Source organism: Sus scrofa, chromosome 14, assembly GCF_000003025.6.
Source record: "Sus scrofa isolate TJ Tabasco breed Duroc chromosome 14, Sscrofa11.1, whole genome shotgun sequence".
Taxonomy (NCBI): Eukaryota; Metazoa; Chordata; class Mammalia; order Artiodactyla; family Suidae; genus Sus; species Sus scrofa.
Window position 1 is genome coordinate 33,121,035 of NC_010456.5, and position 19,611 is coordinate 33,140,645.

The 19,611-nt window shown below is 45.6% G+C and overlaps 1 protein-coding gene across 15 annotated transcripts in view; it reads left to right on the top strand.

Moving 5' to 3' along the window:
- CIT (citron rho-interacting serine/threonine kinase) overlaps positions 1–19,611 on the top strand; it is a 186,158-nt gene that overhangs the window by 111,207 nt on the left and 55,340 nt on the right. For all 15 annotated transcript variants that reach the window (XM_021073540.1, XM_021073541.1, XM_021073543.1 and 12 more), the window contains 3 exons: positions 377–486; positions 1,664–1,838; positions 5,560–5,757. In XM_021073540.1, the coding sequence (XP_020929199.1) occupies positions 377–486; positions 1,664–1,838; positions 5,560–5,757 (483 nt within the window). The remainder of the gene's footprint in view (positions 1–376; positions 487–1,663; positions 1,839–5,559; positions 5,758–19,611) is intronic.

A 19,611-nucleotide genomic window follows, 5' to 3' on the forward strand; every position in this document is an offset into this window, starting at 1 on the left:
AGGAATCACTCAAAAACCACAGCCCGTGGGTGATGAGAAAAAGCCAACTTGCAGATTCAAGTTTTACAGGCTGCTGCAGGACCATGTCACAGGCAGATGACTTGGAGGCTTGACAAGACCTGTTTACTCATAGAATATTGCCACAGGATATTCCCACAGGCCACTTGGCTAGTGTGGGGATGTGCCGTCTCCATTGGAGAAAACAAACGGGTGCTGTCTGTGGAGCAGGAAGGTCTATGATTCTCAGGGTGCTGGCTAGTTGAGTCTCTGGCCAGACGGTGCCACTCCCCCTTACCCCAGCCCCTGTGGCCCACATCACTCTCATTCTGGTAGAACTATCTGTGTGCGAGTTTTCATCAAAAATCCCCTGTTACAGATGATCAATGCCATGGATTCCAAGATCAGATCCCTGGAGCAGAGGATAGTGGAATTGTCAGAAGCCAATAAACTGGCAGCCAACAGCAGCCTCTTCACCCAGAGGAACATGTAAGTGTTAAGAAGCTAACTGAGTGCCCATTTAGATTTATCTTCTCTCCTGGGGCATGAATTCTGTTCTTTATCTGATGGAGCTGCAGCGGGTTTTGTAACTTGGTTAGTTTGGCCCAGCCCCTGTATACTTATTTAATTCTGCCCTCTCTGAAGTGGTCTCACTCTGCCGTGTCTTCTGTGCTGGCTTTTCTTAAAGGCTTCCAATTACCATCAGATTACAGAGTGTTTTGCTCTCTCTAATGAGGTTATTTATAGTTTGCTTTTGGAGAATTGCCTTCCTCAGTCCCCAGCCTCGCCTCCCGCAATCAGCCCGTCCCTTTTGCAGTTAAGTTAGGTCCTAAGGGTGAGTTTTGGGGTTCAGCAAGAACTCTCCCATATTCCAGGAGCACTTTGATCTTATTCTTTACCCCCAAAGAATGACAGTCTCCAAGATTTTTTTCCCTTGAATGTGCCCCCACAGAGATCATCTTAAACATTCCCATCTAAGTTTATTTATTTATTTTTTCCCTTTTTTGGAGTTGCCTCGCGGCATATGGAGTTCCCGGGCCAGGGATCAGATTCAAGCTACAGTTGCAACCTAAGCCACAGCTGCAGCAATGCTTGATCCTTAACCCACTGAGCGAGGTCAGGGTTTGAATCTGCATCCTCATATCGATTATGTTGGGTTCTTAACCTGCCCAGCTACAACGGGAACTCTTCCCATTTTAGTTTAAACCAGCTGGGTAGGCTGCTTTTCAGTCTGATTCATTCCAGTTGTTGATACTTCTGAGCTGTCTGGTGGAGAGCAGAGCAAAGTCAACAGAGAAGGAGAAGGAAAAGCTTTCTTCCTCCCCGTCATCGTCTCTCCCCCAGGGCCCATCTCTTGTACTCTCAGGAGGCCCCACTCTGGTCTCCTATACAGTAAAAAATGAAAAGGTCTGCCAAAGGAATGAAATGACAGTATCTTGTGCATCCCCCTTGACCATCCTTAATCCCATTGTCGAAGGGCTTTGAGCAGTGAGGTCACCCACCCGAGGCTGGGTCAGGACAGCACTAACCTGGGAATGTGTGTGGTTCACTCCCTAAGTCACGCCTCTCGTCCTGTTTCTGCCTGTCTTTTGTGGTGGGGGTGGGGAGTGTGCTCACTTCTAATGAGACTGTGATTTTGCTTGCCTCCTCCCACCACCCCCACCAGGAAGGCCCAGGAAGAGATGATCTCAGAACTCAGGCAACAGAAGTTTTACCTGGAGACGCAGGCTGGGAAGTTGGAGGCCCAGAACCGGAAGCTGGAGGAGCAGCTGGAAAAAATCAGCCACCAGGACCACAGCGACAAGAACCGCCTGCTGGAGCTGGAGACCCGGCTGAGGGAGGTGAGCATGGGGTGGGGGTGACCTCGCGAGGGTGTTTGTTGGAAGACCCCAGGACCCCAAACCAGCCGGGAGTCAAACACAGACCAGTACTCACGCAAGAGCTGTGGTGTGTGGCGGTGAAGAGTGCAGGCTGGACCAGAGTTCAGGACAGTGGTCGGTGGAAGTGAGACTTCTGGGCTGGGTGTGGAGACACAGGGCTCAAATGTTTGTGATGGATTCTTCCAAGAGCCGGTGGTCTCTCTTCAGGCAAAGACTGTTAAGCAGACAGCAGTCTGAGGACTAAACCCTGGCAATTCTGACGTTTAGGTTTGGCTTAGTTTGTACTAGAGCATTAAAATGAGGCCACTTCTGCAAAGGACTGGAGTTGCCAGGGCTTGGACCCTTCTGTTAGGACCACCCGACCTGTGTATTGAAATGCAGTTTGTTGGGCGACTTCCTCCCTCAGAGTTTTTTTTGTTTGTTTGTTTTTGTTTTTTTTTTAATTGGAGTATGGTTGCTTTACAATGTTGTGTTAGTTTCAGGTGTACAGCCAGGGGACTTGGTTATACATATACACATATGCATTCTTTTTCAGGTTACTATAGAATACTGACTAGGGTTCCCAGCGGTATACAGCAGGTTCTTGTTACCCCTCAGCTTTTTTTTTTTTTTTTTTTTTTTTTTGTCTTTTTGCCATTTCTTGGGCTGCTCCCGCAGCACACGGAGGTTCCCAGGCTAGGGGTCCAGTCGGAGCTGTAGCCACCAGCCTACGCCAGAACCACAGCAACGCCATATCTGAGCCATGACTGCGACCTACACCACAACTCATGGCAACGCCGGATCGTTAACCCACTGAGCAAGGGCAGGGATAGAACCCACAACCTCATGGTTCCTAGTCGGATTCATTAACCACTGTGCCACGATGGGAACTCCAGCCCCTCAGCTTTTTTGAGTGGTGTTGGGTGGGGGTGGGGAGGTGAGGAGCAGGGATTTTTATTTTTAATAAGTGCCCTGGGTGATGCTTATACTTCTGGAGTTTGATGACCAGTGTTTCTAGATTGTCCAGAAGCCTTCGGTGGCAGTTGAACTTTAATTATCCAGGCTATATTTTTACTTGTTGGTAAGTTTAACAGCACCTCCCCTAGTGTCAGCCTTGCGAGTGCAAGTGTAAATAACTCAGATTTCTTTGAGCGTGGGAACATTGGCTGGCTGTCTTTTGCTTTGCCTTCGCAGAAATGTCTCTCTTACCGCGTCTGCCCTGCAGCTGGAGCTTATCTGGGCATTAATCTGCCCCAGGGAAAGCATGATGCTTTGTTCTGCAGTCAGTATATCCAGCTCCCCCTGCTCCCCCAACCCGCAGGGGTGGTGGGAAAAATTTAGGATGCTACTACCATAGAGGCTCAGGGCTATGCATGTTCCAGGACTTTAAATCCAACCAGGCAGATCTGCCTTCTCTTTGCCACCTGCTGCTATTGAGGTTGAGGAGAGAGGCCTCAGCCTCTGATTTGATTCACCCACAAGGGTCCTGGGCTTCCCCTCTGCCCCCACCCCGCCCCACGTGCAGGGTTAGCTCTCTTCTAGCAGAGTGTGCGGGGTGGGCTCCTGGGTTCTCCTTGTGTTGAACGGCATCTTGCTCCCCACCTTCCGCCTGACACATGATGGTGATGCCACTGGCCTCTCACGATTTTGCCAAGTGGCACTGGGCGTTGTCAAAGCCTGCTGGCAGAGTCACAGCCTGCTCTGACTGCTGGCGTTTTAATAAGATGCTTAATTTACAATGTTGTGTTAGTTTCAGGTGTACAGCTTAATAAGTAGTAAGCCCTGTCACTTTGTAGCTCAGTGATATCCGCGTAGTTCCCGAATGGCTTGTCTGTAAGGTGGAGGTCACAGTCGTACCATCCTTGTTGGGTTGCTGGGGAAATGAAATGAGTGAGAACAGGGCCTGGCATGCTGTATGTGAGTGTTCTATCTGCTGCTGTCACATCGTCACCGTCACCACTGTCACAGCCCTCGTCGCTATCATCATCCTCACTAGGGAGAGATCACAGCCTTGGCCTCAGCTGCCTAGGACTGTCCCTTGAGTCCTTGACCTGTCCCTTGAATTCCAGCCCTGACCTGTGCCTTGAGTTCCTGACCTGTGGTCCCCGGAGGCGTTAGACATCCCCGCTTGGCTGTTGCCCTTGCAGCTCCAGTTCAGCATGTCCACACTGAACTGCTTATTCTTCCCCTCAGACTGGCCCTGCCCCTCGTGCTCCTGGTCGTGGCCAGTGGTCTCTCTCTCTGTGAAACTCACTTGCCCAGAAACACAGGACTCCTCTCTGTCCTCTGTTTCCCACCCCACTTTGAGTAACCACTACATCCTGGTGTTTCTCTAGGCTAAATCTCTTGTAAGTCTTTGTCATCTTCATGCCTGTGGCCTTTGGGACTTGGGTGTCACCTTTGCTAGGGAGCCTACTCTGACCACCTGTAGCTGGACAGGTATCATCTTTGGCCCTTGTGGCCTTTCGTGTTTAGCTCATATCCCTTGGCTTTCCCTGTGGACAACGTTCCAAGGGCAGCGAGCATCTCTTCCTTGCTTGGTTGGTATCCCTGCATCTGACACGAGGTCTGTTCCCCAGGACAGCTTGTCAGTGTTGGCTCTATTGGCAGGTATGGCACTATCTCCCACATCTCCACACCTTGGGCATCTGGCTTCCTCTGCTTGGGGTTTTCTTTCCCCTCTTTATCTGCTTGTTTGGTATCTGGATTCTTCACTACACAGATCCACAGTGACCCCCTCGACCTCTGCTGTGTTCCCACTTTGTCCCTGTGCATCCTGGCCATTGCACTTGACCACAATGTGATGGTCGGTTGTTATTTTTCTCCCCACCTTGAAGGCAGAAACTCTCTTTTGTATCCGTGTTTCTTTTCACACAGAATTTGCCAAGTAAATTTCTCTTGAATGGATGAAAATGTTGAGTAGATAGGTGGATTGATGGGCTGACGGAGGGAAGAATACTTCGTTCACAATGTGACATTAATTCAGGTTATCTAATGAGAACAAGTCAGAGCAAGACTTTTAGAATAAGTAGAATTCAGTGTCTTGTTCCATTTGTGTTCCCACTGTAAAAGTTTCCTGGTTACAAATACATTATTTATCTGTTTACTTTTACATGTTCTTTTAATAAGAATAATTGTCATAGTTTTCATAGGGGATTCTTGCTGTGTGGTTTTTCTTCCACGCTTTCCCAAGCATTTGAATATACGAAAGGAAGGTATGGTTTGAATATACATCGTATATATGCTTACATGTTCTCACTCCTGTTGATTTTTGAAATTTGTAGAAGCCAGAGCTATTTTACTGCAGTCTTTGCCTTCTCAGCTGAGCACTGAGAATTTGATTCCACGACCAAATTTAAGAGACAGATTGAGGGAGTTCCTGTTGTGGCTCAGCAAGTTAAGAACCTGACTGGTATCCATGAGGATTTGGGTTCGATCCCTGGCCTCACTCAGTGGGATAAGGATCTGGTGTTGCCACAAGTTGTGGTGTGGATTGCAGATGCAGCTTGGAGCCCAGTTGCCGTGGCTGTGGCATAGGCCTCAGCTGCAGCTCCGATTTGACCCCTAGCCTGAGAACTTCTGTATACCGCAGTATGGCTATAAAAAGGAGAAAAACAAAAAAGACACAGGTTGCAGGGCAGGTTGAGTCTTGGCTTTCTCTTTAGTTAAGGTCTTCAGGCATCTCTCTCTCTCTCTCCCTCAGGTCAGTCTGGAGCATGAAGAGCAGAAGCTGGAGCTCAAGCGCCAGCTCACAGAGCTGCAGCTCTCCCTGCAAGAACGTGAGTCCCAGCTGACAGCCCTACAGGCAGCCCGGGCAGCCCTGGAGAGCCAGCTACGCCAGGCAAAGACAGAGCTGGAAGAGACAACAGCGGAAGCAGAAGAAGAGATCCAGGCGCTCACGGTAGGATAAGTGTGGACCTGAGGGCATCTGCTCACTCTCAGAAATGCCCAGAGGAAAAAAACTAGCCATAGAGATGCTTAATGGGCAGACAGGTGGCTTATACAGGCCACTGCTTCACTGGAATTAGTAAACTAGATCACCCGGGTAATAGCTGAGTGTTTGTAAGGATCTTGAAAAGTTCCTCCTTTATTTATAATAATCATCATTATATTGTAAATTATATTGTAAATTTCAGCTTAAATGAAGTCCATTTACCTGGGTCTTCTATTTTAGTTTTCAATGATGATTTAAAAAAAATTATGATCTTATATCTTGCAGTAATCTTTCTGCCATATTTTTGTTTTGGTTAAGTTCATTTGTGCTCCTTTTTTTTTTCTTCTGTCTTTTGTCTTTTTTTAGGGCCACACCTGTGGCATATGGAGGTTCCCAGGCTAGGGGTCGAATCTGAGCTACAGCTGCTGACCTATGCCACAGCCACAGCAGTGCCAGATCCAAGCTGAGTCTGCGACCTATACCACAGCTCACGGCACACTGGATCCTCACACTGGATCCGCACACTGAGCGAGGCTAGGGATTGAACCCGCAACCTCATGGTTCCTAGTTGGATTTGTTTCTGCTTCACCACAACGGGAACTCCTCCTTTTTTTTTGAACTACTTTTTTTTTTTTTTTTTTTTTTTTAATGTAGCAATAGACTCTGTTTCAGGTCTTGTGTATATATTTGGTAGGTTCTGGGTGCAAGTGCTCCTACTTGAATGAGAGCTAGTTTCTCTAAAGGGAGTCTAGCTTGAGAGAGACTGGTTTACTCAAGTGAAAGAGTGTTCTCCAAAGGTAGATCGTTGGTGGTGGGTGTCCCCTGGGTTGAGACCTTAGTTCTTTCTGCAAGTCTAAACAGGTGAATTTGTTTGGCAGTTTCCCACAATCGAATCTTCTCATGGGGACTGACCCAGGCTAACAGAACTACATGGATTTTACAAATAAAATGCCAGTGTACTGGCTTTCCACTAGGAAATGAAACCTCCAGGTACACCAGGATACTCTGGGTGGCTAATCTTGACATTTCTCCCCCTTCAGAGAAGACTACTTAGAAATCCCATTTCTCTTGGAAGGCTGTGCTGTGGCCTGGACTCTAGGGATAGAAAGCTGAATGAGTTTAATGGCCAGTATAAACCAATTGCGTACATTCTAATGGTAACATACCGTACCTGCCAAGCGGATGGGCACACTCAGGCCTGCTGGTCAGGGTACCCTCTTCCGTGGGCAGGGCACAATGCAGCTGATTGGGTTCAGAGCCTCTTCGAATAAGGTACCTAAGTGGGTACCGCATTTATTCTGATTCATTTTGGATGTTGTCCCCATTTCCATCAGTGAATATCTCTAAACACTGAACATCTCTTAGAATAGGGTTACTTCTGCAGATGATCATGCATGTTTGTTCTTATGGCTCACCCTGTTTAAAGGTGATGCATGTGCACGTGTGTGTGTGTGTGTGTATGTATCTATGTATACATATGTGTATATATTTTTTCAGACTAATTTCTTTCTTAGAGGTTATTTCTCATTGTTGGGTTTGGGGACCAAATTGGGAACATGATTTGAGAATGCCAGTGTCCTTCTGGACCAGTCCAGGATGCAGGGGCTTCCAGGATGCTGGGGATACAGATTAACTCCTATGAAGAAGATGCTTGCACATCCTAGATTTTCCAGGACTTATGCCAAGTTCAGATATAGATTGCAACCTTAGTTTCCGTTGTTTTCTCTATGAAAACGCTCATTAAAGGATGCCACGTGCCCACAATAGCTGGTATGGAAAAAAAATAGTTACGTTAAGTCTTTGTTTATATTCTGCCTTGTTTCAAAATCGCTTGGAAACAGTTTGGAAAAATACAAAACAATGTAACAGGATAAAATAGCAAGTTAAAAGAAGCCATAGCAGAAGAAAATGGAGTAGGAATAAAATGAATATGTGAGAGTACAAGCCAAGAAAGCTCATAGGCTTTCTGGAGTTGGGTGGATGGGGAGAAAGCTGGCCAGACAGCATTTCTTAGCTGCTAGAAGACACCCACAATCCAGCCACTTATTATATTTAATGCATTGTCTGTTAACATCCCCACCCCCCAACCACCCCAGCTCTGAAGGAAAGAGGAAACGTCAGTCACTTAATCCATACTTAATGAGCCCTCGCCAGGCGCCTAGTGCTGTGTCTTTAGCTTTTTCTCCCCCAGGGGCTTGGCCTGTAATTGCTCAAATCTTTGTACTTTGGAGTGGAGGGGAAGGACGTGGTATTCTCTCTGCTCTGCTGGAATTGGGAGGGAGGGAGGTGGTGGCCGTGCTTCTCACCGTGCCGTTTGGAAGGAGGAAGGTATACAATAGAGCGTGTGTTACTGCTGTTTATCTGTGAGGAAATGAGTCTTTAAGTGCTGCCTTGCTGCTGGTGGGAATGTGATGTACCTAATGGCTGCTGGCCGCCTGCTCAGCAGCAAGTCACGACTTAATTTAGTCGGATGAGATCACTGCCTCTGAGCATCTTCTTAAAAAAAGAAAGAAAGAAACAAATCTCTCTAGGTCTTGAAACTAGGCCTCTACAGTCTCAGCGATGAAGATTACTTGGGATATCGAGCTTGTTCATAATGGTGGTAGAATAGTACCCCTGGTCAAACAACTGTGGCGTTCTTGCTGTGGTGCGGTGGGTTAAGAATCTCACGGCGGTGGCGTGGTCTGCTACAGAGGCTTGGGTTCGATCCCAGGCCTGGGGCAGTGGGTTAAAGGATCTGGCATTGCCACAGCTTTGGCAAAGGTTGCAGTTGCTGCTTGGATTCGATCCCTGGCCCAGGAACTTCCATGTGCCCCAGGTGCGGCCATAAAAATAAATAAGTAAAAATTTAAAAACCCAACTGTTTGTAAGCCCATCATGCAGGATTCCAAACCCCGAATCATGTGCTTCAGCTCAGTTTGAAAACTGTGGGTTTTTTCTCTCCCCTCCTCTTGATTATGTCCCATAAACTTGGTGATGGACCACAGGTGGCTGTTGCCTGAATGGCTTTGTTGAATTTGTTCTGAAGGATGTGTTTTCTGAGAGACAGAACAGGGTGGGGTCGGGGGTGGGGGGAGAAAATTGTCACAGATGCAGGACTCTGACCCTCCCTCTCTCATTGTTCTGGCCCAAGTTCAGAACAATTTAAGCGTCAATCAAATTCATTCAGCTGGATCTAAAATGATTTCCGAGGAGGTTTGTGTGCTTCACAGCAGGCTGTTTTTAACAATAAAAGGCAGTAGTCACATGGGCTATGGGCTATTACTGCTTTATTTATTGTGGCCCCATCCATGGCCTGTGGAAATTCCTGAGCCTGGGATTGAACCTAGGCCACACATTAATGCTGGAGCCTTAATCTGCTGAGCCCCCAGGGAGCTCCATTATTACTGCTTTAGTTCTAAGAGGTGGCCATTTTCTCACCTGGGAAGGGAGCAGTTATCCTGTTTGGCTTCTGCCCCTGGGCCAAACTAGAAGCCACGCAGTTTAATGGAGTCTCTCCATTGAAGGAGTGTGGCAGGGGCCACCTCTGGCCACCACCTAGCTGGACTTTCTTTATTTTCCATGCTCCATTTACCCATCCTGTGGATTGCATTTGCATTGAAATTCACTGGCCATTGAAAGCTGAGATTGAATCAAGGTAGAGAACTACTGGATAGTCAAATTTAAACAAAAAGCCACGCTTTAAAAGGCTTCAGGGCTAATTGGCGGAAGAGAGAATTTTCCCCCTGGACTTGAAATTTAAGGCTCCACACAATCCCATCATCTCAGGAAGAAGATCTGAACTTGCACACTTGACTGCACATAGATGTGTGGTAGGATGGGAGCGTTACTCTGAATGGGGCCATCAGGTAGAGGCGTGGCCCCACGAACATGTGTGTTCCTACCCTTACGTTCTTTTACCCATGTGGTTAAATGACTAAAGCTGAAGAATCAAGAGTCAGAAGCCAGAGACTCATGAAAGGGAGTCTCCCAGCATAGCAAAGATGATGGGATCCTCTTTGATTTGTTAATAAACTCATCAGTAAATGTGCATGCGCGCTTGTGGACAAACACACACACTCTCCTTTTTTTCTTTTATAGAAACATCAATTGTCGTATTTAATTAGTAAGCCGCTGGCATGATAGGCAGGATGTGAAACTGGGTCCCCTCAGGTGAAGTCTGCTTAGTACCTGCCTTCCAGGGGAAAGGGATGCATGTGCAGAAGCCTGTGTCCTAGAATCCCAGAAGGGGGTCAGACACGCAAATACTGGTTTCCTCTTCTTACCTCTCCAGGTATTTTCTCTTACTAAGGCTGTGCAATAATTTTCTTTTCTTCTCCTCTTACAACTTTCCTTAAAATTAAAGAAGACAAGTACCCCCAAAAGAGCACACCTCTCTGGTTTCTGGGCTGCAGTCCGTCCATTCTGCCTCTTGCCACCCAGTCCCTAGGTCAGTGATTCTCAGGTTGGGGTCTCTGGCTCCATGGGGGTCCCCAAGATTATTTTCATAATAATATTTAGCTGTCGTGTGGCCTTTTTCATTGTGTTAACATTTGCACCGATTGTGCAAAAGCAGTGCATTGATTGATTGATTGATTGGCCACATCTGCAGCATGTAGAAGTTTCTGGGCCAGGGATCAAACCTGAGCTACAGCAGCCACCAGGAACTGCTGCAGTAACAGCACTGTATCCTTAACCTGCTGTGCCATAACTGGACTCTGCAATACTTTCATTTAAAAATAAAGAAAATATTTGAAAAGATGTTTTAATTTGTAATGTGGTCAATACAGATAGATATAATTCACATAAACAGAAACCCTTTGGGGTCCTCAATAAATAAAGGTGTAAATATTTATTCCCTGTGGCTTCTGTACCTAATTACTACTTGATAGACTCCAAAGCTTGTCTTATTTGTTTTTTTACCTTTATATATTACAATTCTGTATTCTTCCTCTAGATTGCTAACAGAGGAGGTTCACCAGTAGTGCAAAGAGCTACATTCCAACTTTGGATAAATAGTATTCTCACCCCATTAAATTAATAAATCTCTTATATTGTTGTTAGGCAAAAAGCAGATTGAGTTTGGGGAAAAATTATATTAGTCCGTGAAAATAGGGGCTAATTGTTTGAGAAGTTGATTCTAAGTGAGAGCTCTTTTTTTTTTTTTTTTTTTTTTTTTTTTTTTTTTTTTTTTTTTAATTTTATTTTCCCACTGTACAGCAAGGGGGTCAGGTTATCCTTACATGTATACATTGCAATTACAGTTTTTCCCCCACCATTTCTTCTGTTGCAACATGAGTATCTAGACATAGTTCTCAATGCTATTCAGCGGGATCTCCTTATAAATCTATTCTACGTTGTGACTGATAAGCCCAAGCTCCCGATCCCTCCCACTCCCTCCCCCTCCCATCAGGCAACCACAAGTCTCTTCTCCAAGTCCATGATTGATTTTCTTTTCTGAGGAGATGTTCATTTGTGCTGGATATTAGATTCCAGTTATAAGTGATGTCATATGGTATTTGTCTTTGTCTTTCTGGCTCATTTCACTCAGTATGAGATTCTCTAGTTCCATCCATGTTGCTGCAAATGGCATGATGTCATCCTTTTTTATGGCTGAGTAGTATTCCATCGTGTATATATACCACATCTTCCGAATCCAATCCTCTGTCGATGGACATTTGGATTGTTTCCATGTCCTGGCTATTGTGAATAGTGCTGCAATGAACATGCGGGTGCACGTGTCTCTTTTAAGTAGAGCTTTGTCCGGATAGATGCCCAAGAGTGGGATTGCAGGGTCATATGGAAGTTCTATGTATAGATTTCTAAGGTATCTCCAAACTGTTCTCCATAGTGGCTGTACCAGTTTACATTCCCACCAGCAGTGCAGGAGGGTTCCCTTTTCTCCACAGCCCCTCCAGCACTTGTTATTTGTGGATTTATGAATGATGGCCATTCTGACTGGTGTGAGGTGGTATCTCATGGTAGTTTTGATTTGCATTTCTCTTATAATCAGCGATGTTGAGCATTTTTTCATGTGTTTGTTGGCCATCTGTATATCTTCTTTGGAGAAATGTCTATTCAGGTCTTTTGCCCATTTTTCCATTGATTGATTGGTTTTTTTGCTGTTGAGTTGTATAAGTTGCTTGTATATTCTAGAGATTAAGCCCTTGTCAGTTGCATCATTTGAAACTATTTTCTCCCATTCTGTAAGTTGTCTTTTTGTTTTCTTTTGGGTTTCCTTTGCTGTGCAAAAGCTTTTCAGTTTGATGAGGTCCCATGGGTTTATTTTTGCTCTAATTTCTATTGCTTTGGGAGACTGACCTGAGAAAATATTCATGATGTTGATGTCAGAGAGTGTTTTGCCTATGTTTTCTTCTAGGAGTTTGATGGTGTCCTGTCGTATATTTAAGTCTTTCAGCCATTTGGAGTTTATTTTTGTGCATGGTGTGAGGGTGTGTTCTAGTTTCATTGCTTTGCATGCAGCTGTCCAGGTTTCCCAGCAATGCTTGCTGAATAGAGTTTCCTTTTCCCATTTGATGTTCTTGCCTCCCTTGTCAAAGATTAATTGACCATAGGTGTCAGGGTTAATTTCCAGATTCTCTATTCTGTTCCATTGGTCTGTCTGTCTGTTTTGATACCAGTACCACACTGTTTTGATGACTGTGGCTTTGTAGTATTTCTTGAAGTCTGGGAGAGTTATGCCTCCTGCTTGGTTTTTGTTTCTCAGGATTGCTTTGGCGATTCTGGGTCTTTTGTTGTTCCATATAAATGTTTGGATTGTTTGTTCTAGTTCTGTGAAAAATGTCATGGGTAATTTGATAGGGATTGCATTGAATCTGTAGATTGCTTTGGGTAGGATGGCCATTTTCACAATATTGATTTTTCCAATCCAGGAACATGGAATATCTTTCCATTTTTTTACATCTTCTTTGATTTCTTTGATTAAGGTTTTATAGTTCTCGGCATATAGGTCCTTTACCTCTTTGGTTAGGTGTATTCCGAGGTATTTGATTTTGTGAGGTACAATTTTAAAAGGTATCGTATTTTTGTATTCCTTTTCTAATGCTTCATTGCTGGTATACAGAAATGCAACTGACTTCTGAATGTTAATCTTATATCCTGCCACTTTGCTGAATTTATTAATCAGTTCAAGGAGTTTTGGGGTTGAGTCCTTAGGGTTTTCTAGGTATAGAATCATGTCATCTGCATACAGTGACAGTTTGATCTCTTCTCTTCCTATATGGATGCCTTTGATTTCTTTTGTTTGTCTAATTGCTGTGGCTAAGACTTCCAAAACTATGTTGAAGAGCAGTGGTGAGAGTGGGCATCCCTGTCTTGTTCCAGATTTGAGTGAGAAGGCTTTCAGTTTTTCCCCATTGAGGATTATATTTGCTGTGGGTTTATCATAAATGGCTTTGATTATATTCAGGAATGTTCCCTCTATACCCACTTTGGCGAGGGTCTTGATCATGAATGGATGTTGAACTTTGTCAAATGCTTTTTCTGCATCTATTGAGATGATCATATGATTTTTGACTTTTTTCTTGTTAATGTGGTGTATGATGTTGATTGATTTGCGTATGTTGAACCATCCTTGTGAACCTGGGATGAACCCAACCTGGTCATGGTGTATAATTTTTTTGATATGTTGTTGGATTCGGTTGGCTAAGATTTTGTTGAGAAGTTTTGCATCTATATTCATCAATGATATTGGGCGATAGTTTTCTTTTTTGGTGGTATCTCTGCCTGGTTTTGGAATGAGGGTGATGGTGGCCTCATAGAATGTCTTTGGGAGTATTCCTTCTTCTTCAACCTTTTGAAAGAGTTTAAGGAGGATGGGCACCAATTCCTCTTTATATGTTTGATAGAATTCACCTGTGAAGCCATCTGGTCCTGGGCTTTTATTTGTAGGGAGTGATTTTATGACCTCTTCAATTTCATTTCTAGTGATTGGTCTGTTCAGTTGGTCTGCTTCTGCTTGATTCAGTTTTGGCAGGCTGTAAGATTCTAGAAAATTGTCCATTTCTTCCAGATTGTCAAACTTATTGCCATATAGTTGTTCATAGTATTCTCTTATGGTTTTTTGAATTTCTGCTGTATCCGTTGTGATTTCTCCTTTTTCATTTATAATTTTGGTGATTTGGGTTCTTTCTCTCCTCTTTTTAGTGAGTCTGGCCAGGGGTTTATCAATTTTGTTCACCTTTTCAAAGAACCAGCTCTTGGTTTTATTAATTTTCTCTATTGTTTTTTGAGTCTCTATTTTATTGATTTCTTCTTTGATCTTTACAATTTCCTTCCTTCTGCTGACTTTAGGACTTCTTTGTTCTTCTTTTTCTAATTCATTTAGGTGGAGGGTTAAGTTGTCAATTTGGGATCTTTCTTCTTTTTTGAGAAAGGCCTGGATTGCTATAAATTTCCCTCTGAGCACTGCTTTCGCAGCATCCCATAGATTTTGAGAGGTTGTGTCTTCATTATCATTTGTTTCAAGATAGTTTTTAATTTCCTTCTTGATTTCCTCATTGACCCATTGGTTTTTTAGTAGCATGTTGTTTAGTCTCCATGGAGTAGGTTTTTTCTCTTTCCTTTTCCCATGGTTGATTTCTAATTTCATGGCATTGTGGTCAGAGAAGATACTTGAGATAATTTCTATGCTCCTAAATTTATTGAGATTCGCTTTATGTCCCAATATGTGGTCGATTCTTGAGAATGTTCCATGAGCATTTGAGAAGAATGTGTATTCTGATTTTTTTGGATGTAGTGTCCTGAAGATATCAATTAAGTCTAACTTTTCTATTGTTTCCTTTAGGATCTCTGTTGCTTTATTGGTTTTCTGTCTAGAGGATCTGTCCATTGATGTGAGGGGGGTATTTAGGTCTCCTACTATGATTGTATTCTCATCAATATCTCCCTTTATGTCTGTTAATATTTGTTGTATGTATCTGGGTGCTCCTATGTTTGGGGCATATATGTTGATGATAGTAACATCCTCTCCTTGGATGGATCCCTTAATCATTAAATAGTGTCCTTCTTTGTCTTTCTTTATGTCTTTTGTTTTAAAGTCTATTTTGTCTGATATGAGCGTTGCAACTCCTGCTTTTCTGTCATGTCTATTGGCATGAAATACTTTTCCCCAGCCTTTCACTTTCAATCTATATGTATCTTTTGTCCTAAGGTGAGTTTCTTGTAGGCAGCATATTGAAGGTTTTTGCCGTTTTATCCACTCAGCCACTCTGTGTCTTTTGATTGGGGCATTCAGTCCATTGACATTTAAGGTGATAATTGATAGATGATTATTTATTGCCATTTGATCCTCGTGTTCCAGTTGATTCTATGGTTCTCCATTCTTCTTTTTTTTTTTTCTTTTTTTTTTTGGTTGGATGGTCTCCTGTTATTATCTGCTTGAGTGTATTTTTTTTTTTTCATTTTTTGCAAATGCAATATTTGGTTTTGGCTTGTGGTTGCCCTGTTTTTTAAGTATGCTAACCCCTTCCCATAATTGTGTGTTTTAGCCTGATGGTCCTGTAAGTTCAAACACTTCATTATTATATTAAAATTAAGAAGAGAGACATACATACAAACAAAAAGGATTATTTACCTCCTAACATCCCTTGCCCACATTTTATGGTTTTGATGACTCTTTTATTTTTTTCTTTTTAATTTTATTTTGTTTGAAGCATGTTCATGATTAAATCTGTATGCTGGCTTATTTGAGTGACTGCTCTCTGATTGTATCTTCCTCAGTCCTAGTTCTTCCTCTTCTTCTTCTTCTTCTTTTTTTTTTTTTTTTCTTTTCTTTTTTCTTCCCTTTCCTTCCTTTCTTTTTGGTTTAGAGAAGCCCTTTCAATATTTCCTTTAACCTGGGTTTTGTGTTGCTGTATTCTTTAAGTTTTTGTTTGTTGGGAAAAATTTTTATTTCCCCTTCTATTTTAAATGATATTCTTGCTGGATAAAGTATTCTAGGTTGCATATTTTTTCCTTTGAGCACTTTAAATATCTCTTGCCATTCCCTCCTGGCCTGTAGTGTTTCTGTAGAGAAATCAGCTGATATTCTTATGGGGGTTCCCTTGTAGGTAACATTCTGTTTTTCTCTTGCTGCCTTTAGGATCCTCTCTTTATCACTAACTTTTGCCATTTTTATTATGATGTGTCTTGGTGTGGGTCTGTTTGGGTTCAGTTTGTTTGGGGCCCTCTGTGCTTCTTGTATCTTGAATCCAGTATCCTTTAGATTTGGGAAGTTTCCAGCGATAATTTCTTCAAATATATTTTCCATTCCTTTATCTTTTTCTACTCCTTCTGGAATTCCTATTATGCGTAGATTGGCCCGTTTTATATTATCCCATAGGTCTCTTATATTGCTTTCCAGTTTTTTGATTCGGTTTTCTGTCTGTTGACCAGATTGAGTGATTTCCATTATTCTATCTTCCATATCACTGATTCGTTCTTCTGCATTATTCATTCTGGTTTTTACTGCCCCTAGTTCAGTTTGCATCTCTGCAAATGAATGTTCTAGTTTTTCTTGGCTCCTCCTTATATTTTCTAGCTCCTTTCTGAGGGTATCTGCATTGCTGTTCATATCTTCTCTTAATTCCTTCAGTATTTTCACTATTTCTCTTTTGAACTCCAGGTCTGTCAGACTGCAGAGATCAGTTTCATTGTTGACTGTTTTAGGTGAGTTCTCCTGTTGGTTTGACTGGGGGTGGTTTCTCAGCTTCTTCATCTTGCTTGTTGTCTTCTTTCTCCTGAGGGAGTTGTACTCTCCGTTATCGGGTAGTGTTTGCCTTGTCACTGCCCTGGAATATTTCCTGAGGGCTGTCTTTGTTGGTCAATCTTTTTTTGAGGCAGTGTGGCTTTTCTGGAGTGTTGATGGGACTAACAGTGTTTCTTTGAAGCAAAGGAGGACTTCCTGAGGGCAGACAGGACTGGGAGGTCCACCCCACGATGGTAGCAGATTTCACTTGGTTCTCAGCACCCCCTGGGGTCTTGGGCGGGTAGCAGGGCCCTTGGAGACTCAAGAGGCTCCTCCCCAGGGCAGCCCGACTCAGAAAGACCGTCTGAGATCTTTTCCCGATTCGGCCAGGCTTGTTGCAGCTTTTCTGGGCTGCAGGGGGTCCTGCCTGGAGCTGGCAGTCCTATGCAGCTGGTCCACTAGGTCTCAGCACCCCTTGGGGTCTTGGGCGGGTAGCAGGGCCTTTGGAGACTCAAGAGGCTCCTCCCCAGAACAGCCCGACTCAGAAAGACCGTCTGAGATCTTTTCCCAATTCGGCCAGGCTTGTTGCAGCTTTTCTGGGCTGCAGGGGGTCCTGCCTGGAGCTGGCAGTCCTATGCAGCTGGTCCACTAGGTCTCAGCACCCCCTGGGGTCTTGGGCGGGTAGCAGGGCCCTTGGAGACTCAAGAGGCTCCTCCCCAGGACAGCCCGACTCAGAAAGACCGTCTGAGATCTTTTCCCAATTCGGCCAGGCTTGTTGCAGCTTTTCTGGGCTGCAGGGGGTCCTGACTGGAGCTGGCAGTCCTATGCAGCTGGTCCACTAGGTCTCAGCACCCCTTGGGGTCTTGGGCGGGTAGCAGGGCCCTTGGAGACTCAAGAGGCTCCTCCCCAGGACAGCCCGACTCAGAAAGACCGTCTGAGATCTTTTCCCGATTCGGCCAGGCTTGTTGCAGCTTTTCTGGGCTGCAGGGGGTCCTGCCTGGAGCTGGCAGTCCTATGCAGCTGGTCCACTAGGTCTCAGCACCCCCTGGGGTCTTGGGCGGGTAGCAGGGCCCTTGGAGACTCAAGAGGCTCCTCCCAGGACAGCCCGACTCAGAAAGACCGTCTGAGATCTTTTCCCGATTCGGCCAGGCTTGTTGCAGCTTTTCTGGGCTGCAGGGGGTCCTGCCTGGAGCTGGCAGTCCTATGCAGCTGGTCCACTAGGTCTCAGCACCCCCTGGGGTCTTGGGCGGGTAGCAGGGCCCTTGGAGACTCAAGAGGCTCCTCCCCAGGACAGCCCGACTCAGAAAGACCGTCTGAGATCTTTTCCCAATTCGGCCAGGCTTGTTGCAGCTTTTCTGGGCTGCAGGGGGTCCTGACTGGAGCTGGCAGTCCTATGCAGCTGGTCCACTAGGTCTCAGCACCCCTTGGGGTCTTGGGCGGGTAGCAGGGCCCTTGGAGACTCAAGAGGCTCCTCCCCAGGACAGCCCGACTCAGAAAGACCGTCTGAGATCTTTTCCCGATTCGGCCAGGCTTGTTGCAGCTTTTCTGGGCTGCAGGGGGTCCTGCCTGGAGCTGGCAGTCCTATGCAGCTGGTCCACTAGGTCTTAGCACCCCCTGGGGTCTTGGGCGTGTAGCAAGGCCCTTGGAGACTCAAGAGGCTCCTCCCCGGGGGAGCCCGTCTCAGAAAAACCGTGGGAGAATTAGGTCGATCTATTCACGGCCTGGCTAGGCTTGTTCTAGCTTTTCTGGGCTGCAGGCCTTTTCTAGGGGGCTGGTGGTGTTTGGTGCTGCTCTGTGGAAGTGTAGCCCCTCCAAAGGGCAAGCAGGCCTGTGCAGGGAGAGCCCCTGCGGTGGTAGGCTTCAGGCAATTGTTGAGGCCAGCCCTCCTGGATGGCAGGCAGCCCCAGGTTCGGCGAGAGCATAGGGGGTGGCGGGGGTGGGGGGAGGGAATGCACTGGGAAGCACAGCTTTCTGCTAGCTAGCGGGCCTGTAAGCTTGCTGTGGCGTGGGGGGGATTCTATGGGGACCCACCCCTTCTTCTCTCCCCTCCCCAGCACGGGCGCAGACCAGGCTCTTCTCCCAGGTTCCCTCTGAGGCGGCTTTCCACTTCCCCGCCCCTAGAGTATTGCTCCCTTCCTCTGCGACAGCTTTGTTTTCTAGTCTCCCAGGCAGTCTCTGCCCCGTCAAATGGTTTAGAGACCTCCCAAGCAGTTTCCGCTCTTCCCCGCCCCCCTAGCCCAGGGACTAATCTCTGGAGCTGAGGTCTCGGTGCCCAGCCCCCCCCACCAGGCGTCCCCCGGCCCTTTCTTGGGGACTAACCTTCGGAGGCGAGGTCTCGGTGCCCAGCCCCAACCCAGGCGTCCCCCGGCCCCCTCTCGGGGACCAACCTTCAGAGCTGAGGTCTCGGTGCCCAGCCCCCACCCAGGCGTCCCCCGGCCCTTTCCCGGGGACTAACCTCTGGAGCCGAGGATTCGGTGCCCAGCCCCCACCCAGGCGTCTCAATTTTTGCTGACTGTGCCCGTAGTTCAGATGGTCCGTTGGGTTCTTGATCTTTTTTCCGTACTCCGACTTACTGCTACACTCTTCTCTGCATCTGGAGATTCCTCCGGTTCGTTTGATCTTTCCCCCGGTAGGAGACTTTCCAGGGTGCGGGATCCCTTTCTCCTCCGCAGTTCCCTTTCGGGAGCGCCCGTCCCGCTCGGATTCACCTTCTCTCACTCTCCTCTTTTCTCCCGTTCTGCCCAATAATGTCACGAACTTCTTGCCGTTATTGGAGTTTAGGTTCCTCTGCCAGCGATTGGTTGTTGTTCTGTGCGAGTCATTTCTTCTGTAGATGTGCTTTTTTTGTTGTGTTTGTGGGAGAGGGCGAGCGTGTCCCCCTACTCCTCCGCCATCTTGTCCTAAGTGAGAGCTCTTGATTTATGAACCTGTTGGTAAGTCTATGCAGTTGCCAATTTTTGTTTTGTTTTACCATTTTTTTCCAGTCCTCTTCATTCTTTTGTGTAGATTTAAGTCTCTGGCTGTCATTTTCTTCTATCTGAAAGACTTCTTTTTTGTTATTATTAAAGTATACTTGATTTATAGTGTTCTGCCAATTTCTGCTGTACAGCAAAGTGATTCAGTGAAGACTTGTTTTAACATTACTTATAGTACAG